Source organism: Bison bison, unplaced genomic scaffold, assembly GCF_000754665.1.
Source record: "Bison bison bison isolate TAMUID 2011002044 unplaced genomic scaffold, Bison_UMD1.0 scf7180017864361, whole genome shotgun sequence".
Lineage (NCBI taxonomy): Eukaryota > Metazoa > Chordata > Mammalia > Artiodactyla > Bovidae > Bison > Bison bison.
Window position 1 is genome coordinate 882,388 of NW_011494933.1, and position 13,935 is coordinate 896,322.

The 13,935-nt window shown below is 35.7% G+C and overlaps 1 protein-coding gene across 1 annotated transcript in view; it reads right to left on the minus strand.

Moving 5' to 3' along the window:
- The window catches only part of NDST3 (N-deacetylase/N-sulfotransferase (heparan glucosaminyl) 3), a 182,278-nt gene that overhangs the window by 29,110 nt on the left and 139,233 nt on the right, over positions 1–13,935 (minus strand). The window contains exons 7-9 of the mRNA XM_010855234.1: positions 10,933–11,115; positions 8,645–8,741; positions 4,882–5,005 (exon numbers count right to left, since the gene is read on the minus strand). Of these exons, the coding sequence (XP_010853536.1) occupies positions 4,882–5,005; positions 8,645–8,741; positions 10,933–11,115 (404 nt within the window). The remainder of the gene's footprint in view (positions 1–4,881; positions 5,006–8,644; positions 8,742–10,932; positions 11,116–13,935) is intronic.

The following is a 13,935-nucleotide window of genomic DNA, read 5'->3' on the forward strand; positions in this document are numbered from 1 at the left end:
ACTTTACTAGCATGTGAGATGAGTGCAATTGTGCGGTAGTTTGAGCATTCTTTGGCATTGCCTTTCTTTGGGATTGGAATGAAAACTGATCTTTTCCAGTCCTGTGGCCAGTGCTGAGTTTTCCAAATTTGCTGGCATATTGAGTGCAGCACTTTCACAGCATCATCTTTCAGGATTTGAAAGAGCTCAACTGGAATTCCATCACCTCCACTAGCTTTGTTCATAGTGATGCTTTCTAAGGCCCACTTGACTTCACATTCCAGGATATCTGGCTCTAGGTGAGTGATCACACCATTTTGATTATCTTGGTAGTGAAGATCTTTTCTGTATAGTTCTTCTGTGTATTCTTGCCACCTCTTCTTAATATCTTCTGCTTCTGTTAGGTCTATACCATTTCTGTCCTTTATTGAGCCCATCTTTGCATGAAATGTTCCCTTGGTGTCTCTAATTTTCTTGAAGAATAGTCTTTCCCATTCTTTTGTTTTCCTCTATTTCTTTGCATTGGTCGCTAAGGAAGGCTTTCTTATCTCTCCTCGCTATTCTTTGGAACTCTGCATTCAGATGTTTATATCTCTCCTTTTCTCCTTTGTTTTTCGCTTCTTTTCTTTTCACAGCTATTTGTAAGATACTTGTTAGAATAATTATAGAAGTTTAAATAGTACATATTCCCAGATATGAAATACTATCAAATATTCTAAGGTTAGGTTCTGTATCCTTAAGTGAGGTGAGATTTGTCACCAGCAGAGTGAAAACAGGAATACCTACCTGTAGCCTGAAGCACAGAAATGTAGGATGTAATGGAATTTGTATAATGTGCCATTTGCACAAAATGTCAAATAAAAGTGAATTCAAGCATATGATGATGGGTGTTTCTGAAGCATCAAAGAACATCTTTTAAAGGCAAAGGGGCCTTTTTAGAAAGGATGTGCGAATTTAACGTTTAGGGTTTCTTACATTTTATAACAAAGGCCTCACCCTCCAGACCCGCACTGTCTCTAATTCATAAGCCACAATGATTTTGAGCTACCAAGACAAGGTAGTTCAATAATTACTGAAAAAGAGAGACATTAACATTGATGTGGTGAGTTCTTTTTGCAGTGTGTTGTTTTCTTCCATTCACACAATAAAGCTCCTAGAAGGATTCCAGTTGTTATCATATTACATAATTTGGCTGGTGCAACAAAGTGATGTCTTCAAACTCAGCGCAGCACAGAAATCATCTTATATTTTTCTGGAGATTGCTTTGTTGGTCATATGTCATGCTGGCGTTCCTTTTAGGGGTAAAGGCATGTAAACATTTCTGCAAAGTTTGATCTGCTATCTGTTCTGGTATACACTGTATTAATAGAAGGTGCCAAATTTTAGGACATTTTTTAATTTAGATGCCCACACTTGTTCCGGGGGTGCTAAGGTCATGTCAAGTGTCTTAGTGGTATCTTATTTGTTCCAAGCTTGCTTATTCTGAGAAAGGATCCAAAAATCACAAAAGAAGGGCAGGAGGTACTGAATTCAGATAACTTTTAACTTCTGAAAACTACCTTCCTGGTAGTTGTCTATACCTACGGCACTTTAGGCCCTGAAATCGTCCTCAGGCAGTTCTGGATCTTGGACCTAAAATGTATTGATTTTGTCTGACTCCAGAGGCTCATGGAAAAAGCAGGGGCCAGTTCTTGTTTGCTTATGTGCCCACATTTTTCTAACATACTGACTGATACTTATGGGCACTTGAAAAGTGTTTGCTGAATACACAAGGTGGTAAAGAATTCAGCTTCATATTTCTAGGGTGGAAACAGGTCCACATTTGGAGAATATGAATTCAGGTTATTCAAAGAATTGGTGAGCAAAGTAGAGTGGTTTAATAATTTGGGGGTTAAACGTGAAATGCCTGCCTCATTTAAGCTTTGCTACTCCCATAACCATTTCTGTCTTTTATCAAGCCCATCTTTGCATGAAATGTTCCCTTGGTATCTCTAATTTTCTTGAAGAGATCTCTAGTCTTTCCCATTCTGTTGTTTTCCTCTATTTCTTTGCATTGATCGCTGAGGAAGGCTTTCTTATCTCTTCTTGCTATTCTTTGGAACTCTGCATTCAGATGCTTATATCTTTCCTTTTCTCCTTTGCTTTTCACTTCTCTTCTTTTCACAGCTATTTGTAAGGCCTCCCCAGACAGCCATTTTGCTTTCCATGGGGATGGTCTTGATCCTTGTCTCCTGTACAATGTCACGAACCTCCGTCCATAGTTCATCAGGCACTCTTATCTATCAGATCTAGTCCCTTAAATCTTATTGGGCTCCAAAATCACTGCAGATTGTGACTGCAGCCATGGAATTAAAAGACGCTTACTCCTTGGAAGGAAATTTATGACCAACCTAGATAGCATATTCAAAAGCAGAGACATTACTTTGCCAACAAAGGTCCGTCTAGTCAAGGCTATGGTTTTTCCTGTGGTCATGTATGGATGTGAGATTTGGACTGTGAAGAAAGCTGAGCACCAAAGAATTGATGCTTTTGAACTGTGGTGTTGGAGAAGACTCTTGAGAGTCCCTTGGACTGCAAGGAGATCCAACCAGTCCATTCTGAAGGAGATCAGTCCTGGGTGTTTGGAAGAATGATGCTAAAGCTGAAACTCCAGTACTTTGGCCACCTCATGTGAAGAGTTGACTCATTGGAAAAGACTCTGATGCTGGGAGGGATTGGGGGCAGGAGGAGAAGGGGAGGACAGAGGCTGAGGTGGCTGGATGGCATCACCGACTCGATGGACGTGAGTTTGAGTGAACTCCGGGAGCTGGTGATGGACAGGGAGGCCTGGCGTGCAGCAATTCATTGGGTCGCAAAGAGTCGGACTCAACTGAGCAACTGAACTGAACTGAACTGACTCCCATAACAGCTCAGCACTTTTTCTTAAAACTGAAAGATGTAAATTTTGCAACACTCCACATTTATTTGTTTCTGGGTTGACCCTGTATTTCTAAGTGATTTTACTCAGAGCCAGATTAAGATGTTTAGGGTTTCTAAATGTTAGCAGGGCTGTACGGCCCTCCATGTGCTGCTCCAACCATCCACTGCCTCCCCAAGTAATTATAAAAAATAATACCAAACTGTAGAATACAAAACTTAACTGTATGCCTACATCAAACATTTTTCTTAGAAATTCTGATTGTAAATCTTGGCTATTTTTTATCAAAGATGGAGTTTTCTCATTTTCATTTGCCCTGCTTTGCTTGTGCCCTAAGCCTGTGTTTAGGTTGCCTGATAGGGGAGCCCTGGTTTTGCCCAGTTCTCCAGAAAGAACAGATCCATGTATCCAGGTTAATTAACTGTGCCTGGGCTAATTCTGTAAGTGACCTTGGCACGCTGAGACACACAGACTTCAACCTCGTGGCTTTCTTGTCTTAAAGGGACTGCTGAGGTGCTGCTTCAGGGAGAGGCAAGGCCAGTCTAAGGACTGAATACGTTTGCTGTCCTTGAGAGCCAAGCTCTAGTTATTGCTAATAGATTGATATTTACAGTTACTGTTGTATTAATTGCCTTTTATAAATGCATAATTTGTCAATCAAAAGTGTTTACAATTGGGGTATTTTTAGCAAGTTATTAAAATCTTTAATTGCTCTTTCGTTTTCTACTTATTTATGCCATCTCTTTGGGGACCACTTAAGGGACTGTTCATTCCTGTTATAGTCCCTATACACATTACTGTCTTAGGAACAGCTTTTTTTTTTCTTCAAAAAATGAATATTCTCACAGATATTCTTAAGTCCCAGGAAATCTAAGTATTATTGCATTCCTCTCTACTTCCAAAGCAGTTTTTAATCAACCCCTTTAATCTTGATGTAAACAAGGACTAAATTTTTTATTCTGCTGTATACAAGCATATTTATTTGAGTCAGTGGGAACACAGCAGCTGAAGTAGCTGATGGATCCTTGACTCTCACAGCTATTATTTAATACTACAAAATTAATCAGTATCAACCAGTGTGCTGAAGAATTGGCAAGAAAATATATAATAATTAGAATATATATAAATCCTAGTAGGAGCTCAGCTTATACTCAATCCATTTCTTTAGCTTTCCATTTGGACTGCTCACAAGCAAACCTTGAGGGCATTGATACATATAAAATAGAGATCATGCAATCTGACAACAGAAGTTAATATATAAAACCTGTATGCTAAACTACACACAAAATGTTTATGTTCATGCTCTATAGTTCTTATAAGAATTTACTTTTACACCACTTTCTGCACAGAATTTGTACATTAAAGACTTGTAGATACATTTTAGGATTAACACATTTGTTTGTAACACCTATTCCTCCTACGTTACATATTTTGTGTATAGTAGACATTTTAAGTTTTAATTTTAATTAACTCTTCTTCAGATGGCTGATATGGTTCTAATTTCAAAGGCCCAAAATTAAATTTTGTATATTGTTGATAGCTTTTTAAAGATAGCTTTCATTACTCATGACATGCATACACATGTCTAACTTTATTTATCTTTTGTACCAAAGTAAAATAGTATATTATATGTGAACTGTAGTATCACTTTGATGCAAAGTATATAAGAACAGAAAATTATGAAAGTGTTTTCTTAAGAGTAGAGAAAAATGAAATTCTTGTGTATTAGGTATTTCTCTTTTTATTTGTAATTACCATCAAAGATAATTAATGCAAGTTAAAATTACACATGAGTCTCTTGAGGTCCCTTCATAAACTGAGAAAAGTTTGTTATGAATAGTTTCTGTGCTCCTTCATGTTATTTAATCAAGGCACAGAGATAACTACTGTTTGAGGCTAACAGACTTAAATGTTGATTATAAGCACTAATTTAATACTGTGCACAGTACATATACTTTTAGATTTATACTAATAACCCATCTTACCAATCAATCCCCCTGTGGTAGTTATTTCTATTAAAGAACTGTACCTCCTCAAAGGTTTTTGGGCTGGGGGAGTTACTAAGGATGGAAGGATGCATAACCAGGAACAAATACAAAGCAGTGGTTCCTGAAAAGACAACAGAGGTTCAGAGATTAATTGAATGAAAACAGTTTCCCACTATTAGCATTTGAGTTGTTAATAAACTGTATTACAATGATCCAAACAGATACATATAAGTAATCCTTGAATTAAAGTGAATAGATAACCAGCATCTTAAGAAACGAATTCTAAAAAATGAGGACAGTGTTATGTGAGAAAAGGCCTGTTGTAAGAACTGCGAGAACAGGCTTTTGACCTCAGTTCAGTCATTGACTTTGGCTTTTTGCTTTCTCTTGACTTATTAGTGGACAATCGCCTGCCTTAATCATTTGTTAGGCCTTCTCTGAGGACAAAAAGACATATTGTGCCTGAAGATATTTTGATATTAATAAAGTACCATGTAAATGAAAGACATCATAATTTAGCATACGATATTATATTATTAATACTTGAGTTCCCGTATAAAGTTCCTCCCAAGGCCTATGAAAGCTTATTAATTTGAGACAGAATGTAAACTTTTAACCAGTTTGTTTAAGTTTGAATGTACTTACACACCTATACAAAGTAGTGTCAAAATTGTTTAAATTGCTAAATTTGGGGAAAAAAAATTGGTGCCTTTTCTTGGTGACATAACACAATTTGCATTTTTGGAAAGAGGGTGGCATATCATAAGTACCCATATAGATTTGTTAAAATAACTCTTGTCAACAGCAATATTGTATAAAACAATGAGTTGGAAGAGGCAGTGTTCCTAGATTTTATCTGAACCAAACAATGAACATTTTATCTACAATCATAGATATCTATAGGAAATGAAACACAGTAATCTATGCCATACAAGGTAAAAATGATCTTCACAAACTCGACTTAAAACAGTGGTTCTCAAACTTCAGCATGCATCAGGTTCACTTGAAGTGAAAGTCAAAGTCACTCAGTTGTGTCCGCCTCTGCGACCTGGAAATCTCCAGACCAGAATACTGGAGTGGGAAGCCTTTCCCTTCTCCAGGGGATCTTCCCAATCCAGGGATCAAACCCAGATCTCCTGCATTGCAGGCGGATTCTTTACCAGCTGAGCCACAAGGGAAGCCAAAGAATATTCTTAACCAACTGAGCTATTAGGGAAGCCCCAGGTTCACCTAGAGCGCTATTAAAACAGAGCTGGGCCTGATCCCAGAGTTTTTGATTCAGCACACTTCAAGAATCTCTGACTTACAAGAAATATGGGACAAAATCAAAAACTTGTTGGGAAAAAAAAAATGTTCCATTACTTGAAAGCCATAGTAAAGCTTTCTAGAGCATACTTCAGAGTCCGGTAACTTCTAGGATCAAGAGTTTTATTTCTAGCACTTACCAGCTGTTTGAACTTAAACAAAAAATATATGACCTGAGTCAGTGTTCTTATCCGTGTAGTGGGGGAGAAAATACTTAGCTATCATGGCTTTATGAGGGTCAAGTGAGGTAATCTATTTAAAAATAGTTAAAAAGCTCGATATCTGCATATTGTAAGGTATTTTTAAAAAATAACATTTTTTGAGCTAAAATTCAGTAATGCATTTAAAAAAATTGAACAGAATATAGTGTTTGTAAAGACAAAAAGAATATCTATTACAATATGAAAGAAGAAAACAGGGTAATCCTTTCTGAGATCAACTGATAAAATTCTGAATTTTGTTTTTAAGAATTGTATTATATCATATTACTTGCTTTTAATAGCATGATAAGCATTAATAAGACAAGCAAAAAAAAATGAATACAACCTAATTATCTGCCTAGTCAGTAAAGGCACACTGTAATTTATCAGTGGTCAAAAAATTAAGTTATGGTTTCTGAATTCTATCTTTACCTACTCATATTCTTGGGTCTGAATAAACTGTCGTGTGTGTGTGTGTATTTCAACAATATAATCATAGACACAAAACCAGGAATTCAAAAATTTAAAAAACTTCAAGTTTTCTGTTTTTAGTTTCAACACTAAAAATATTTGAATATCCAGATGACTATACCTTTATGCAAAATTATTCAGAAAAATACTTTTGGCAAAACTAAAGATTAAAAATAAAGCTAATTAATTTTTGTGGAATTGATACAAGAAGCTATGTCTGTCTACTTAAAAAATAACCTCAAAAAATATCAATAGATACAAAAGCAATATGCTAAGTGAAAGAAGTCCAACACAAAAGATACTTTATATTTCCATTTATGTGAAATCCTATAAAAGCCAAAACTACAGTGCCAGAAGGTGGTTTTCTGTGACTAAGGATTGGGGAAGGAAAACTGACTAGAAAAAAGATGCGGAGAAACTTTTCAGGGAAACAGTAGTGTTCTAAATCTTAAATGTTGTAGTGGTTACACCACTGTGTACACTTTCTAAGATTTACAAAACTATGCATTTAAAGTTGGTGAATTTTATTGTATGTAAATTATATCTCTATAAAACTGAGAAAATTTCAATTTCTATAAAAAGGATTTAAAAATTCCCTTCCAAAGGTAAATGTCATATACAGATTGTAACATAAACATTTGGAAACCCAATTGAGCTGAAGATGACAAGTAATGATTCTGCCATGTAACCATGACATTAAAATGTCTGCATATCTAGCGCAACACAAGAGGAAGTATATCCTGCAGGGCTTTCTGAGGCAAACTTGATCTGCCAAGCTTCCGAGAGAAGATGCGACCGTTAATGACAAAGCTATGGGATGACAGTGGGAGTTCACTAAAGAAACTTTAGTGTAAATGTCTTTCTAGTTGCTTCTTGACTGTAAATAAGGACAAGTGAGATAAATAAGGATAAGAGAAGTACGTGCCATATTTATTATTGTTTTCAGATTGATATTTGTAAATGGGACTAAGAGAAAATGAATAGCTTAACTTGACTGTGTATATTACATAGAATTCTCCCAAGTTATTTCCAGAGAAATAAGGAAAGGAAATGTATTCCCCTTAGAAGGGATATGAAATGGCTGCTCTCTGTGAAGCTAGAAACGAAGAGCCCCAAATAATTTATCATGCAGGATACAGCTTGAATGTCTGGCATTTTTAAAGCTTCCACTGGGCTTCATTTTAATACTGTTTCTTACAGAAACAAGAAGTTTATGGGAAAAATTGCACACCAACTTAAAAAAAGGTGCCAGAGATTTCTTCTGGGTATGAATAAATATCTTTCTTAACACAAAGTAACACAAGGTTTTGTTTATGCTTGGGAATTCTGCTTGTCAAACATCCTTTATAAACTTTTGGAAAATAGTCATTTCTGCAAGAAATAGTTTAGAAATAAACTGTATAAGGAAGATGTCAGGAAAAGGATAAATTTCTGGAAGATTTATAGGTACTTATATGTGTCCATCGTGAAATTTGATGAAATCTTGTAAGTCACTCTTCAAACACAGGATTAGTTTTGATTTTAGAAATGTTAATAACAGCAATTTTCAATTAGGATCTTTGGGAAAAAATAACATTCGCCACCAAATTGACTGCTGGATATTCCAACTATGTAATATCTATTTTCATCCTTTTTACTTAAAAAAAATTCAGCTCAACAAAGAGAATAAAATGTTATTCATTCATCAATATTTATAGGGAGTTTGAGAAGTCATTGTGGCAAGAATTCACTGTCTAGTCATCAGGATTTTTATACATGTTGATTATAACATAAAAAGTTCTCACCAGTTTTCTGGGGTCCTATTACCAAGAATTTTGGTAAGCGATCACAGGTTTTTTCTTTAGACCAAATGTCTCTGTGGCGTTTGTCATCACAAGGATTCTAAACAGGAGAAAATAATAGAGTTGTATATTTTTTGTGGCTGCCCATTGTGTGCTAGAGTTTTTCAGCTTCTGTCATTGAAAAGACACCCCCAGAAACAAGGTTATGGTGGCTCTCTCTTTTAAACGAAAGTCGTAAAGTGGCATCCATGGAGGATTTCAAATAAGTCCTTTTCCATCCTGAAGGTGAGTGTTGACTGAGGAGGTGAGGGAGGGGAGACATTTCCATTATGGGTAAACAGCTTCATAGCACTGAGGGTTTAATTATTTTTTTCTGCTATTGGCGGTTCTATGTCTTGATTGTGTGTGTGGGGTTTAAGTTTTAAAATAGTGAGCATGTTGGGCAGAGGCTGTGCTTGCTTGCCCTGCTAACCTAGAAGAGGATACACTCTCAGCACTGAAATATATAAGGTGTCAGATTTTTATTCTAAGTAACTTCGAGCTTTCCTGCTGTGCTTCAAAAGGAGATGGATCTGGTCATAATAATACTGTTTAAAGAGACAGCAGATTCCTTTCAGCTGCTTTCAGAGGTCAGTAGATGTATGTCTAAAACTATAACTTTACAAACTATGATGCTAAAAAGCACTAAATTTCTGCAAAAGGGTAAAATGAGGGTGAATTACTACCTTAGGGAATCTGCTTTTGGACAATAGTACTTAAACTAAACTCACTGTGCAAACTGCATCTAGAATATCCTTAATTTTAACCGCTAGCTGCATATTACCTAAACAATTACAGCCCTTTTAATACTTTTCAGGAATAGGCAAATGGGACAGCGCTCTATTTCTATTCAATTAATACTACATGTGTAGTTAAACACACATGCTTATTTAGCATAAACAACAGATTTTAAGACTAAGGTGAGGTTTTTTTTTTTTTTGGCTCTTGTTCTAGGAAAAAAGTGGTTTCAACTGAAATAATAATGATTTCCATTTTAAAATAAGGTGTTAAATTAGCAGGAAAGTTTCATATCTTTCCAGTGGCTGACACTTGGTGATGTTCTGTAGTGGTTAAGATAAAAAGACAGATGTTTTAAAAATCTTAACTGCCAAATAGTATGCAGTGATATTTCTACAACCACCGACTTTAACCTACTAAAATATGTAGTTATGTTTCTTCTTGGGGTTATCTGTTTTTGCCTATGAGGCAATTAGCTCAAGTTCACAGATAAATGAATGTAAGTGCAGAGCTTGCTGCAACTTCAATCTGTGGAATTTACTGAGTTCTACTTCTAAACAACAACTTCTGAAGATCATTATTATTATACCATCAGCTCTGTCAGTAATTCTCACTTAGAACAGTGATTCAGGGTGCAGTGTCTGGAGCCATGTGGCCCAGAATTCATTTCCATTCTGTCACACAATAGCTGTATGCCTCTGCTTAGGTGTCTCAGCCTCTCTGTGTTGCCCCAGTTTCTTTATCTGTAAAATGGGGGGTAGTAACTATACCTCATAGGGTAGCTGTGAAGACTGAATGGATGAGCATATGTAAAGAACTCGGTCAGACAGATGACAGGCACTATGCAGCTACTTGCTAAGATTATTACTTTCCCTGGGTCGTGCGGTGGGCAATTCAAGCTCAAAGTGTGTTTCTGTAATTCTAGGACATATAGAGTGTAAGCTTGGAAATCTGGGTTATGCCTGGAACCATTTGAATATGCCTTAGTTACGAGACATTTTCTCTCAAGAAGCTCAGTGATTTTGCTTCTAAACATTTTCCCCACATCCAAAGTAATACCTGACTAATGCTTTTGCCTATATTATGCAGCTGTCGTGACCCTGTGGTTCAGAGGCAGATAGCAGTCTGAACTCTCCTCACCTGCCCCTTTAATGTTGTTTAGTCACGAGAGGTATACGGATGTGTTCAAGGCTGACTCCCTGCCTAACACATGCCTAAAACCATCTTCTGTTGTGTCAACCTACTGCAATCTGCAAATTGATCCCTCACTCCTGATTGAAAATATGACATCCACTGACCCTCTCACTGAGCTTTCAGCATTCATAGTTTCTAAAGGGCCTGGGAACAGAGAAGCTGGCCCACTATGAAGTTTCTCAAATCTACTAACATTTCCAAAATGTACATTATTTCCTCCCCACCTCTACCCGATGCCTTCACTTTTCAGATCTGTATTAACTCATAGATCATATGTTTGTGGGATTAATTAATTATACCAATTATTGACCCAATCTTACCTGCCAGAGAGGGTCTTTTTGATCAGGAAAGAGCTCAAAATACTTGTGAGCCAGCTGCACTGGAGGCAGAGTCTGAAGTCTCAAGTTGGTCCAGCTCTGCACGAAGTTGGCCAGGTTGACAAATGTGTATAATCCCAGCCGGTCATTCCCGTAGTTAGACAAATGGGTCATGAAAATGCTGATCTGAAAAAGGCAAATGACCTTCAGCATAAACACAGGTTATTTTCACCCTAGGGGGCAGTGCAACCATAGCAATGCTAGTTTTTCTAAAGAACTCTTTGCATAGGGTTTCAGTTCATGAAATGTTTTGGAATTTTGGACATATCTCAGATATTCTCACTGTATTAATGCACTATGGAGGATGTGTTATTAGTAAGACTTGGTGAGCATTTTTTCTGAGGTTTTAATGTATTTCATAACAAAAAATGAGTCCAGCTGCCATAGCCCCTGTTAGTACAACTAGACCAATGCTGAATAACATGTCCTATATGTTCACACATAATGGCTTTCTGATATGTGAACTATTCATAATTTGAGGTAGTAGGAGGGTGGGATTTTGTAATATCAGTCAACTTAATTTGGTTTGTAACATAGTACATAAAATTAATGGACATAAATAATCAATGAGTTGTCATTATTAGCATTAACTGAAAATCCTCTGGTATGTATTTATCAGAGGCCATAATGACAAAAGACCAGCAACTGAAGTTTTACTAAGATAACTATCAACTATTTTCCATCCATAATACTCTGAAAGTCTTTTCCATATTTATTGAGTCTACTATTTCCAGTATCAAATACCCCGAAGAAAAGTTTTCAATGCTTCAATAGATAAAATAAATTTTTCCTATGCAAGCAGGTGTCCTAGATCAAATCCATAAATTGAAAAAAATATTATAGCAAACATGGGGAACTTTTTATAATGAAATAAATTTGAATTCTGTAGGTTTAATTAGATTGGTAAGGAATATAGAAAGGGCATTTTTATAGCTGTTACTTTAAGAGAATGCAAATAGTTTTTTTTTGGTTAGTGTTGACAAATGGAAATAATTCTGCATGAGATTTTCAATGGCAATGAAAACCACTGTGACATTTATGCTGCTATAAAAAGATCATAAAAATAATTCATGTGATAATAGTATGCTCCTAAAATTTATAATGTCATATGAATGAATAGTAATAATAGTTATTTTAATCATCATAATAATGAACATAATGGCTTCATTCATTAAGAGACAGAAATATTTAAGAAAATTTATTGAGGTAAAGTGGTAGTGATGAAAATTTTGATATAGAATATCAGAGAAATATAGTTACTTATTACTATGAATAAAAAGAAACAGTGATATCCTATATTCTATTCAACAAATCACACAGATTTTAACATGAAAAATTTCAAGTATGATCAAGGATGTTTGTGTTTCTATTCATGCTGCCTGACTGTATTTTAAATCTTAGAACTTTTACAGACAAAAATACTTTCAGGGTGATTTTAAATAGCTACCAGCACACCATTGCACTTGTGGAGCTGACTGGTGAGGTTTTTACCATTTAGGGTATTTGGGAAAAATGAGACTTTTAAAACTTAAGCTTCTGGTTATTATGATTTTTTTTTTTTAGTAGTTTCAATTGTTTGACTTTTCCCACCCCCTCCTTTCTTCCTTCAAAATTCATCAAAACAGTAGGCTATTGAGAGACTTACGAAAATCATTCTTAAGTTTGGAAGTTCTTTTCTAATATCTACTATAGGCAGTCTTTCATTATGTGTTTTATATGCCACATTTTTCATTGTAGCCCAATAACAATGGCAAAATACTCCATGTTGCCTTTCTACTAATTTTTTCAGACAATGTAAAAAATATATATGTTAACCTAGCTAGCCACTAATTCAAATTTATTGCTTTATTTTTAGGAAAAATTTATCAAAACAATCTGTGTCTGCATTTCACTTGAACAATATCTGCATTGAACAGAAAATGAAAAACTTAGAGATACTGTGTGGCCTCCTGACACAAGTGCATTTGACACCCCTTTGAATTTGTTTTCAACCCTGGAGAGCACTTTATGCTGTGACACTCAAACCATAGTGCCACATTTTCACTTGTATTTTTTCTGGTAGAAACAGAAGTGACCCAAAGTGAGTATGCGCTGGTTGTTGACATTGCTTTTGCTGAAACTGAACCTGATGGGCAAGAATTAAGATTATACTTATAAGGTGTTGAACTTAATCCTGTAAAAGAAAAGCTACTTAACCTCCAACCAGCGAACCTTTCCTAAATGAAAGTTTCCTAGGTTTCAATTCTATTTTTTGTATGTCTACTTAATCATAATGCAAAGTGTACCATTAGTAAAAGGACTGTGTCAAAGTGATGGTTTTGTAATGATTGTCATCTCGTGACACTATTCTCGTCTTTGGACTCGAGCCTGGGATTGGTTTTGTGCTTCATAAAAAGAATATAATTGATCAGGACATAAAGCGGCTCAGTTTCTTTTTAAACTCTTTTCTAGGGGGTAAATCATAGTATTCTTGCCACATATACTGTTGTATATATCTTTTTTTTGATGAACATGTAGCTTCTCCAACTTTTCTGTATTATTTTTTAGTTAGGAAGGGATGCACAACAAGCAACAGGACAGGTGGGAACAGATTATATAAGGAGAAGGTTTTGGTCAAAAATTAGCTTGCTTTCCAAATAGTATTTCTTCTTTTGTCCTGATCTGTGACAACTCTAGTGACTCTACTTCTTGGCAATCCCTCACGTGACAGCAATGTCTGCACAGACTAGAAAGAAATGAAGGAGTTTGAGAAGGTTGCCATTTCAGGGAAAGTAGATATTAATCTTTTCCTAAAGAAGATGCCTTTGTAATTTTAAGAGTGTTTCAGAACTGAGGGGTTTTGTTTGTTTTGCTTTAAACAAGGATTGAATGTATCAAAATAAGTTATGTTTACTATAGATACAGAATCCAATGAGAAGGAAAATGTCAAAGGAAGTTGCAACTGCA